Source organism: Cicer arietinum, chromosome 6 (genome assembly GCF_000331145.2).
Source record: "Cicer arietinum cultivar CDC Frontier isolate Library 1 chromosome 6, Cicar.CDCFrontier_v2.0, whole genome shotgun sequence".
NCBI classification, from domain to species: domain Eukaryota; kingdom Viridiplantae; phylum Streptophyta; class Magnoliopsida; order Fabales; family Fabaceae; genus Cicer; species Cicer arietinum.
This window is the reverse complement of record NC_021165.2, coordinates 22,497,141-22,509,975: the sequence shown is the minus strand read 5'-3', so window position 1 is coordinate 22,509,975 and position 12,835 is coordinate 22,497,141. Positions and strand designations below refer to the sequence as shown.

The 12,835-nt window shown below is 30.3% G+C and overlaps 1 protein-coding gene across 1 annotated transcript; it reads right to left on the bottom strand.

Annotated features, from left to right (window-relative positions):
• Nucleotides 1-11,735: 11,735 nt before the first annotated feature.
• On the bottom strand, nt 11,736-12,353 carry LOC101490833 (glycine-rich protein 2). The gene has a single exon (NM_001309694.1). The coding sequence runs from the start codon at nt 12,351-12,353 to the stop codon at nt 11,736-11,738; it is 618 nt and encodes a 205-aa protein (NP_001296623.1).
• Nucleotides 12,354-12,835: the final 482 nt, after the last annotated feature.

Below are 12,835 nucleotides of genomic sequence, written 5' to 3'. Positions count from 1 at the left end.
CATTTTGGTATAGTTTGCTATATGCTCAAGTAAAACGTTTTATTATTTTACACATACGTAACAATGTGTAACTTTAGATCAATTTAATCTTCAAATTTTATGAAATAGCTAAATAATTCTTCAATTTAAATTTGAACACATGAAAGAATAGCTTCTTGTTGGTTTGGTTTGTTGAATTGAACCTTGAAAACACTAAACTCCCACCTATCATCTCTACGAATGGGTGAAAATGATTGACTCAAAACAAAACAAATTGAAGGACTATTTAACTATTTCGCAAAATTCAAGACTAAATTGGTCGATGATTATAAATTCAGTGACTAACTAGCTTATTTATTCCATATGCAACTCTTGGTTGTGTTCTGTACGTGAAAATTCATGTTGCATTTGCTATGCCAACATATGGCCCCCACGCGAGGAAACCAAGTTTCTAGGGTGAAATATGAAATCTGCAGGCTAAGTAGAAATATAATGTAGCAAGTAGAGACAACAAATTCTACCCTCTCTAGTAATATAAGAAAAGATAGATGTAGATTATTGTTTGAGCCAAATTTCATATTATGGTCCGTTCACTAGTAGAATTTTGCCTTTTTAAGTCGGTTAAAATGTACATTTTAAGTCGGTTTCGTGTCCGAGTTAACGGCAAACGACTTAAAAAATATGTTGTTTTTTAACTCGTTTCATGAACCGACTTAACAGAGCTTCATAATATTAAGTCGATTCACCTTAACCGACTTAAACATCATAAACTCAGTACAACACATCATCTTTTTAAGTCGGATATTTTGACCAACTGACTTAATAGATATAGTTAAAATAATTATTTTTTTTATTTTTTTTATATAAATTTCTCATTTTGTTTTCACGCTTCTAATCCATACAATATTTCGTATTAAATTTCAAATAAGAGTTTTGTACTTACAATCACAATTTTATATAAACATCTAATAATCAAAATATACAATATCACAATATCTCATGTTTATACAAAAAAATATAGAGTACAAAATTTCCGACTAATAATTAGATATCCATTAACAAAATTACAAAACCACAATGTAACAATATTCAATAAACATATATTAGCATCGTCATTTTCTTCAATTAATTTCAAAATAAAATCCATACGACGTTTTCGAACTTATTTACTGTGATCCGGTGATTTGATCTCGAGTCATCAAATATCTGTAAAGAAAAAAAAAAACACACAATCAATATCAGCTGAATCCTAATTTTTTTATCATATGAACATTAAAAAATACAATCAATAACAACTTATAATTTTTTATCAGACAAATATAATAAAATACAATCAATAACAACATGTAAAAAATTACGTACTTGCATCCATGAAACAACTATGTTAAGATGTTCAACATATGAACATGACATAGTAGTCACGCTTATAGATTTGTCATGTTTAACAAATCATCATACCATATCTCTTTTGTATAACTATGACAAATCCCATGATGATTTCTTATTTCTTCAAAATATAACAGGTTCTATTTAAAAAAAAGCAACAATAAAATTTTCTTTGGTTTTTATGAAGTTTTTTTTAAAAGTAAGTTGTAAAAATATATCTACACTTGTACACTTAGTCAAATAACTATGATACATAATTATTTGTTACAAATAAGTAACTATTAAAGTAAAATAAAAAATAGTTAGAAAAAAAAATAAATTTGACATATATTTTTTTCCTTCAAATAATATGATATTATTATCTAAATGAAATTATGAGCACATATAATAATGATTTTATCTAAATGAATTACTCGTATAAATTTATTATTGAAGACCATACCTGAAATGGTGGCGATGAAATAGAAGGTGGCTATGCGATGAAACACGATTGTGAAGAAGATGGCGATGAAACTGAGTTTTGACTGCGGCGATGAAACTGAGTTTGACGATTGTAAAGAAATCTACGTCAGACGATCAAACATGAAACTGAGTTGAAGTTTGGCTATTATAAATAAATCGACTTATTAAATATGAAAGAGCGATGGGTGTAGATCGGAAATATGGTTAGAGAATAGAAAAGATTTATAATATGGTTAGAGAATAGAAAAGATTTATAATAGAATAGTTAATAAAGTGGAAGATAAAACGTTTCACGTGGTTAAAGGTTATTGTTTACGTTTGCTTTAAGTCGGTTATTAATAGAACCGCCTTAAACTAAGTTCTAAATATTTACAAAATTGCCACAGCCTCATTTTTATTAAGTCGTTTAATAAATAACCGATTTAGCCACGGAGTATGATGGAATATATTAATTTTTTAATTTTATTTTTACATTATCTCTTAAGTCGGTTGTCAATCTAACCGTGTTAGTCGTTTTTCACATATTTACAAATCTGCCACCGTCTCATCTTGTTAACTCGTTTATACGGACAAACCACTTAAATGTACCTCCGTCTCATTTGTTAAGTCTGGTAGCACGTAACCGACTTAAATCTGTCGTATTAAAAGCTCAATTTTCTACTAGTGGTTATTTGAAAACTATTCAAAACTCTCTAACATCACGAATATTATCTAATGGAAGTTGAAATTTACGATAATGGAAATTGAAATTTACGATATTCTTTATGCTTAGGAATGAAAAAGTGATTTGGTTGATGATTGGTCCTTATAATTGAACTCATCAAACCGATATAAATGAAGTAACCGTCTCAACCGTAGATACAGTGTGGCTGTGAACTCGTTGTAGTTCCGAATAATTTTAAACATTGAACTACAATAAATCATAGAGTGTTGGTCAATAGAAGAATTTGTCATTGTTTGAATGTAACTTTCTTTTAGAATGGGATAACATTTATGATAGACAATTTAAACATTTGTGTATCGATACAATGATCAGAAATTGAAGTTATGGTTGGTAAAAGCATATGGAGAGAGAACTTAGCACACTCCATGCATTTAGCCTCAAATAGAAGAATTTCATAAAATTAAAAAAAACCTTAACAAAAATAAGAGAAGAATACATAATTTATGGTGTCAGACGGAATATTGTTCCGGTGATAATTAATTAATTATTTGTATATCGAATTAGTATTAAGAATGAAATCTAATATTTCATCCTAACTTCTAACGTTATCTCCTCCTTTCAATAAATTAATAACTTACATTTATCCATACAAAAATTAAGTGTCCCAAAATGTAGGTGGATTAACCTTCATCTTAGGAAATACAAAACTAAAATTGAAACACATTTTATTTCTCTTTATCTACGTTAAAACAATATTGAGATTTGCAACAAGAATTAACCAACAAAACAAAAATAAAATTGCAGAGGAAAAAACGAAAAAGGATAACGTTCTTGGTTTTCTACTGAAAACAGAGAACGTTCTTGAACATAACTGAAAACCAGAAAACGGAGACTGTTTATCGTTCTCTTTTCTGCAGTTTTGAAAACCAATTTTCAAAATCAAAGTAAACGAAAAGTAAAGAAAGATAGGAGAATAATAACACCCAGAATTTATGTGTTCGGTCTCAATTGATTAGACCTACGTCACGGACAAGCAAGCAAGATTAATCCACTATTAATGATTGAACTTTACAAGATTAAGACATTCTCAAGATTGATCTCCTAGTATTTATCACTGTTTATGAACCAGCAATACTAGCCTTTTGTCTCAATCTTTCTTCTCTCCCTTAATCTTCTATGAATTTCTATGAATCTCGAATTGCATATGTTCCTCTCTCTCAATCAGCAATTACCACTTGCAACAACACATTACAACATACACAATGCATTTACAGCTATAGTATTTAAAGAGAAACTTCTGAACTAACTATAACTAACACTGTCTTAACTAAATTCAGTTATAACTAACTAAATCCGAGTTGTTACTGATTTGAGACACACTTCCACAATTCTTGAGTTGTTACGGAGAATGTTCTTTGTCAATCATGGATATTCTTGTTTCATCAAACACTACATCTCTTGATATGATGCACTTGGGCACACCTTGGTCAATTCTCCACAACTTGTAACCTTTTATTCCTTTAGGATATACAATGAAAACATATTTGATTGCTCTAGGATCCAATTTATCTTGTTTTGTGTGAGTAAAGATCAAGGAACCAAATACCTTCAGATTTATGTAGTCAGTTGATTTGTCATTTCACATCTCAATTGGTGTCTTAAATCCAATAGCTGATGAAAGGCATCTATTGATCAAATACACTATTGTAACAACAGCTTCTCCCTAGAACGTTTTAGGCAGTCTGCACTCAAGATCATACATCTGACCTTTTTCAAGATAGTTATGTTCATCCTTTCAGCAATGTCATTTTGTTAAGGGGTGCATGCAACTGTTCTATGCCTTTGAATACTTAAGTCCCTGCAATACTTATTAAACTGCTCTGAAAGATACTCCAGACCATTTTCAGTTCTTAAACATTTTAGCTTAGTTTCCTTTTGAGTTCCAATTTGCATGTGATTCTTTAAATTTCATAAAAGTGTCACTTTTATTTTTAATGACATAGATCCATACTTTCCTAGAATAATCATCACTTATGGCTAAGAAGTAAGAACAACCAGCATGAGCTTTTGTATTTGAAGGACTCCATAAATCATAATGAGCATATTCAAAATGTCTAGAGGTGTTGTGTTGGTCAACACCAAAACTGCCCCTCTTAGCCTTTCTTAGAATACAATGATCACAAAATTCAAGTTTTTCAATTTTGTCACCATTAAGCAAATTTTGTTTTAATAACTCAATTAAGTCTCTTTCACTTACATGTCATATTCTAGTAGATGAATGCAAATTAGAGCTAGCAACTGAAGCTTGTGTAATTATAATAGAACCTTCTAAATATACAAGTCATTTTTTTTAATGCCTTTAAAAATGATATCATCTTTATTAACAATAGTCATAATACCATTTTTTATGTATGTTGAATATCCTAGTATGTCAAATATACCAACAGAAATTAAATTTCTTTTTAATTCAGGTATGTACCTTACATCATTCAGTAGTACCTTATTGCCATTGAACATTCTGAACCTGATTGTTCCCTTGCCTTGGACTTGACATGATTTGTTGTTGCCAAGCTGGACGACTCCATAATCACGAAGATCTGTTGATTCAAAATAATCTTTTCTTGGAAACATGTGGAAAGTACAACCTGAGTCTAATACCCAATTATTTTCACCTTCAAAATTTGAAATCATCAATGCCTCTGCAGATTCATAACTAGCATCAACAAATGCAGCATTTCCTGAATCTTGAGAGTTTTTTTATTCATTTCTTTTAGGGCAATCTTTCCTGAAATGTCCCTTCTTGTGACAATGGAAGCATCTATACTTCCCTTCAGATTTTGATTTTGAATTGGACCTATGTTTATTTCCATTTGATCATTTCTTGCCAGTTCTTCCTCTGGTCACATTCAGGCTTTCAGCATGATTAATATTCTTGATCTCAAGTCTTTTATAACTTTCCTTTGTTCAGATGGAGGCATGCACTTCTTCAAGAGTAATTGTTTGTTCTCTTCCAAACATAATAGCATCCTTGAAATGTTCATATGAACTTGGCAGGGCTCTAAGCAAGACTAGAGCATTATCTTCATCATCTAGCTTGACCTCTAAATTATCTAAAGCATCATGGGTCTGGTTAAAATCAGCAAGTTGGACTGTGACAGATTTCTCTTCATCCATTTTAAAAGAGAATAATTGATATTTCAAGAAGAACTTATTTGAAACTGATTTAGTCATGTAGAGATATTCAAGTTTAAGCCAAAAGGTTGTTGTTGTTGGTTCCCTTGCAACTTCCCTCAAAGCTTTGTCTCCAAGACATAAGATGATAGTGTTCTTTGCTTTTTCAATTTTTTCTTCTTTTTCTTGTGCAATTAGTGTTGTTGGAAGAGCTTATTCACCCTTTAATGCATTCACCAAGTCTGGTTGTACCAGAATAACATGCATTTTTTTTTCCATAGACCAAAATCATTTGATCCATTGAATTTTTCAATGTCAAATTGTGTGGTTCCCACCATCGTTGCCCCCTTCCCACATACGATGCAGATTGTTAAAACAATATTGGGATCTGCAATAAGAATTAACCAAGAAAATTGAAGAGGAAAAAAAAACGGAGAACGCTTCTGGTTTTCTACACAAAACTGAGAACATTCTTGAACATAACTGAAACTCAGAAAACGGAGACTGTTTATCGTTCTCCTTTCTGCAGTTTTGAAAACCAGTTTTCAAAATCAAAGTAAATGAAAATTAAAGAAAGATAGGAGAAGAATAACACCTAGAATTTTTGTGTTCAGTCTCAATTGATGAGACCTACGATACACACGGGCAAGCAAGCAAAATTAATCCACTATTATTGATTGAACTATACAAGATTAATGTCTTCTCAAGATTGATCTCCTAGTATCTATCATTGTTTATGAATCAAAAGTACTAGCATTTTCTCTCAATCTTTCTTCTCTCCCTTAATCTTCTTCTCTGAATTTCTATGAATCTCGAATTACATGTCTCTCTCTCAATCAACAATTAACGCTTGCAACAACACAATGCATTTACAGCTATAGTATTTAAAGACGAGCTTCTTAACTAACTATAAATTATATTGTCTTCACTAAGCTCAGTTATAACGAACTAACTCCAAGTTGTTACTGATTTGAGACACACTTCCACAATCTACACCAAGGACGGTAAAGGAATTTAGATCAAGATATTATTTAAAGGTTTAAGTTAACAAAAGTATAAATTTAACATTAAAAATAATAAATTTGGAATTTTAAAAAATTAAATATACAATTTTAAATATATTGACTAATATAATATTTTTATTTTTAGGTGTTTAACAAGTATTACAAGGCACGTTTTAGCACTTTCTTTTTTAAATTCGAAAATCACTTGCATTTAGACAAATTATGAGTGGTTTGGTTTTTACTGGTGTACTCAACATATCTAACTCCAAACCCTCTTATAGCACTGTTTTGCTTACTTCATGGGAAGTCGGAAAATATAAAACTTCAGAGAATCTGAATCCAATTCTCTGCAACCATACGAAAGCTATTACTCTTGACCGGTATATTCATATAATCACAGATATTTGATCGGAGAGGTTGTTGATGATTGGGTAGTCCGAGAAAGTGGATTAATAAAAATATATCAATTTTGTTTATTCAATGTTTTGTAATATTCAAAATCAAGGACATTATTATAAATAAAAAAGTAATTGAATAATTTATCTATCTAATCTAAATTTTAAATAGATCAATTTTTAAACCTCAGCAGAATTGGATGGAGGGTCTATGAGTCATAACTCAAAATTAGAAGTATAGTTTTTCAAAATAGAATCCAAGTTTAGCAAGAACAAAAAATTTACCAAAATTGAAGATATAAAAACAAAATAAACTCTTATTTCAACAAAAAAATAAACAAAAGAAACTCTCATTTTTTTTCATCTCCTCGGAAAAGCAAAACACAAAACTAAACTCATCCACTTTTTTCCTCCAATATACTCACAACAAAGAATGCGCTGGCTTGAAAATGATTAGAGATGAAGTAAAAGGTATAACGTTCAGCTAAAACAGAGGGAATTATAGTTCCAAGCATCTTTTTCTTAGTAGCATGTTTCCCAGATCACTTTTTCAATGATTCAAATAGCAGCAGAATACCAAGTTGAGTTGATGAATTAAAAAAAAGAAAAGAAAAAAGTGAGAGAACTAAATCAAACAAAAGCTTAACAATTAAAAAGAACAAAGACAAAAAAAATAAGGCTGCGGTAAAAACTGTAGTAGAAATTGACACAACACACACATATATCATATATGTATGCAATGTAATGCACAGAGAGTTGGGTGGAGAATCTAATAATTATTATCTCGAACCCTCAAAAGGGTAGAGGAATAAAATAAACAATGACAATGTGATCTATGATCTATCTAAAATATTGATATTGAAGAGACCTTTCATGCGAGTTCTGAGACCGTATACACAAGCAGTCAAGCATGCAAAACCAACATAGTAAAATGGAAAAGAACAATTTAACTCCACATTACAGCTATATAGTAACAAGGCTTAAAGACACTCCACTTTTTCAGTTAAAGGTTATATTCTCCATTATTTCATTTGCCCTTGTTTTATTTTATTTTATCCCTAAAGTAAAGAACCGAATATGATGCTATCAACTTTAGAGACATATTCGCCTTTTATTTATTTATTTTAATAATGAGTTTTAAGTCGAAATTGTTAACTATGTATAATTTTGGATATTGTAGTGGAGAAGACAACGCAATTTTGATTCGTAAAATTTAACTCAACTGATAAATTAAAATGTTTAAATATTATTTTTCGATTTTGAATCTAAAACTTACGAATACAATACAGTTGATGTGAATTTATTTATCATTTTATAGAAAGAAAAAAAAAACCAAAGACAAACACATTCTTACCATAATTTATAGTCGATAACTCTTAAGTTAATTGAATATTTAATAAAAATAGTGGTTAAATTAGCTTAAAATTTACAAATATGATATATCTATTATTTATTTATTTATATATTTATTTTAAGTTAAATTAAATAAATAAATTATTCACTTTAAATTTTTTAATTGTTTTAAAATTTAAATTGTTTATTAATCAGATACATTTTTTATTTATTTAGTTAGTTTATTTATTTTAAATTCTAATAATTAAACTATTTACTTTAAATTATTATTTATTAAAATTAATTTTAAAATTTAAATATATAAATTATATTAAAATTTAAATATATAAATTATATTAAAATTTAAATATATAAATTATATTAAAATTTAAAATATTTAAACTATTTTAAAATTATTTATTTTAAGTTAAAATAAATAAATTATATAGGATAAAAATAATAATAGTAACAATAATGAGAGTAAAATTGTAAGAAAAATTATAAATTATATACTATTTGAATTAACTTATATAAAAATGTTAGAAGATATAACTTATAAGTTCATAATGACTATTATTGAACAAAGTTTATCCTTATAAACTTGTAAATTCTTTTTTTGTCTTGTCAAACAGAGACAACATGTCTTTTCAGTCCTTTATGGTTTTTTTTTAAAATTCTTATATATTGAAATAATATTAAACATATGTTTGATTTTGTGATGACTAAAATTGATTTTAATTAAAAGTTATTTGAATGTAAAGTAATTTTTGTTTGAATATATTTATAAAAGTATTTTTAACAATAAATTTCAATATAAAAATCATATTTAAACTCAAAAGTTTCAAATTCTAATTTCAAATTCGAATCAATTATATTGAACAACATCTAAATATATCAAAATCAATTTATACATTCAAAATTAATTTAAACCCCTCCAAACATAAAACGAAACATGCACTACGACTCACCCAAATCACCAAAGTACACATTCTTCAAACATAACAAGTGAAACTGTTGCAAACAAATGTAAGTTTGAAGAATAACAAACGTAAGGGCGATCTTAGTGTTAAGAAATTAATATGTTTAGTCTCATAAGTTCACGGTTAAGATAATAAAGTTATAAGCAATGAAAATTATGTTAAAAGTATCATAAAGTTATTTGGCTTAATTATATCTATTTTTTTTTAATTACATTCACAAAAATAAATTTTTTTTTAAAATCATCTTTTTTTATAGTTTTTCATGTAATACATGTTTTTCCTCGATCTAGATTTTTTTTCTTTTAATTTTTCATATAATACATGTCTAGGAAATTTAGACGCACTATTTGAATACTCAAAAAGTATTTCTTTTAATTATTTTAAAGTTATACATATTTAATTATTTTTTTTTCTTTTATTTTTTTTTATGGGTTTAAATTCTTGTGACCATAGCAAAAATTATTCTTAAGATAATTATTTCAAAAAAATATACTTTTAATTAATATATTTCTAATTTTATTATTAAATATTATAACATAAAGAGTTTTGAAGAAATAATCCAAGCCCACTAAATCCTCTTCAAATATATTTTTTGAATTTCAAGTGAATTTTGCATTACAAAAGTAAATAAATAACTATATTTTATTTTTTCCTCATGCAAATGTGAGATTGCATCATTGATGAGAATGCGATGAAGATGAAATTCAAGACCGTTACTGTTGCACGAATTGAAAGCGGGTAGTCGTCCCACCAGAAATCCATAACCCAGTTGACCACCCATTAAAGCAGCGCAATTGGGTATATAGAATCCAATTATTATAAACATATTATTAATATTATTATTATTAGTATTAACACTGTTATTAAAATTATTATTATTTATTTTATTATTTAACAATCCTCTTTATTTAATGCCAATGAACGGACTTCTAATCTCAACAAAATACCAAAGTTAATGAGATCTAAAACCGCCTTTGAAATGAAATTATATATTAAAAAACAATACACTAAAGATAAACAACGGTATATTAAAAGAATGTAACATTTTTTAATTGCTAACTCAAACAGACCCCCTTTGTAACATCAATAGATCCCTTGCCTTCTAGAACATCTAATGTCCGTACAAAACCTCACCTAGAACTACAGAGTTAGAAGACCTTGTTGCGTTTAATAATTCTAACCAGATACACAATGGACCTTACCACACTAACGAACAACTTGACAAACAGCATAAAAAAAATACCTTTTATTGTGGAACTTATCTAAAAACCATTTGCAAAATTATCAAACTTTAGCTCAAACAAACGCAGTATTGGGTATGCAACCATTACAAATCTACAATTTAACAAAGAAGAATGCTCAGTTATGTCCCATACTTAGATCATACATGTTATCCGGCAGATCACGCATGTTAAGCTTTGACAAAAGACAAGTTTATCAAATAGCCCTCGAATCTTTAAAAGACACGGATAATCTCAACAGCGTTGCCCAACTATATCTACTACAGAACTCACAAGCTAAAACCTAGTTTCCAGAAGGTTTATTTGAATCGACAAAAATCAGAAATGACCTAAGTAAAATACACAAGACATAAAACACCACTTTGCATCACACAAATAAAAACCGTTCAAAAATCTTCAAAAATGAAAAACAGACAAATAAACTAATATTTTACATCGGAAACTCGAATTCTAAAATAGAAAACTGAAAAACCCTGTCCAGTTTATAATTCTACAATGGCTTCACTTCAATGATACAATGTAAACCTTTTCATCACAAACAAACGGAATAACGAACAAAGCCATCAAGAAACCAGCGAAACAAAGTGAGCCTTTCAATAAGGCAATTGAAATTGCAAAAATCCCAAAAGGCAATTGAACATAAAATCACACAAGGCAATTGAACTTAAAATAATCACATAAGCCAATTGAACGTAAAAATATCCACATGATCCAATAAGAATCAACAAACCAAAATCATCTTAAATTCTTTCTACGGGTAGCTGATAGGCCATATCAGAAAACAGCACAACATACTCATAATCATTTAAAATGGCACAAACAACGCTACATAATCAAAAGCAAAAAAACATTACGGTAGATAGATAAATGTCATGATACGTTTCAAGATAGCAAAAGTATGTAGCAGATTTCGTTTATAGAATTTCATAGATCCGACAAAATCACCAACAAAATAAACCCCACATTTTGATTATAAAGACCAAGAGTTCGCACAATAGATAGATCCGGCAGGAAAAACCCTAAAACTATTGCAAAATAGAAACATAAATAAATCAAAACCAAAAACGCGACTCAGAAAACTTAAACCATCTAAAGCACCAACACTTTACTCAAGTAGATCTCTAACGGGCACTGGTTGGGCAATCTCTGGCAAAATGACCAGATTCTCCACAGCTGTAGCAGCTTCCACCGCCAGCGCCACCGCCTCCACCGCCGCCGCTGTACCTTCCACCACCTCCACCACCACTTCCACCCTGGCTACAATCCCTCGCCATGTGACCAGATTCACCACAGTTATAACAGGCCCCACCGCCGCCTCCACCACGTCCACCTCCACGTCCACCACCATATCCGCCACCGCCACCATAACCACCCCCACCGCTACCGTATCCACCGCTCCTGCTACCACCATAACCTCCTCCGCCGCCACCGCTGTAGCCACCACCACCATAACCGCCACCGCCACCTCCGTAGCCACCACGACCGCCACCGCCGCCGCCTCTTGTTCCCTGGACATTAGCACCATCAGGGCCAGTCACTTCAACAGCCTTGGATCGTCCATCGTTGTCAGAAGCAATTTCGAACTCAACGGACTCTCCTTCAGCAAGGGAACGAAAACCATCAGATCGAATCTGAGATTGATGAACGAAAAGTTCCTCGCTACCATCATCAGGGGTAATGAAACCAAACCCCTTCTGATCGTTGAACCATTTCACCTTCCCAGTCAATCTTGAACTCATCTTTGAATCTCACAAAAACCCTATATTTTTCTCAAAGCTGCGCTGCTTTAACCCTAGAAGACGAAGTGAAGCCGGGTGAGGCTTCTCTTATATATCCACCACTCCAAATTTCATTTACGCAACGGCGCGTTATTACCCTACGATCTTTTACTAGGTAAAATACCCTAACATACATCCAACGGCTGTAATTAATACTTTCAGATTTTTTTTTCTTTACTCAATTCTCGTACTGTTTTTCCTTCTGGATACATGCGTTAATTTAATGGGCTTATATTATTTATTATTTTTCGTTTTTTTTATAAATATTTTGTGGGCCATTGTTTGTGATGCATCTAATCCGATTCTGATGGACGATTTGAATTCTGAAGCGCATCCTGTGGTTGGGGATGCTGATTTTTTGCAACGCATTGAATATGGTACGTTGGATTGTGAGCTGGTGCCTGCTGCTACCACTGATAGTGGAGTGGTCAACGATGCTTCCT

Excerpts from the sequence above, each read along its gene's own strand:
- LOC101490833 (NM_001309694.1), bottom strand. The coding sequence starts at position 12,353 with ATGAGTTCAAGATTGACTGGGAAGGTGAAATGGTTCAACGATCAGAAG.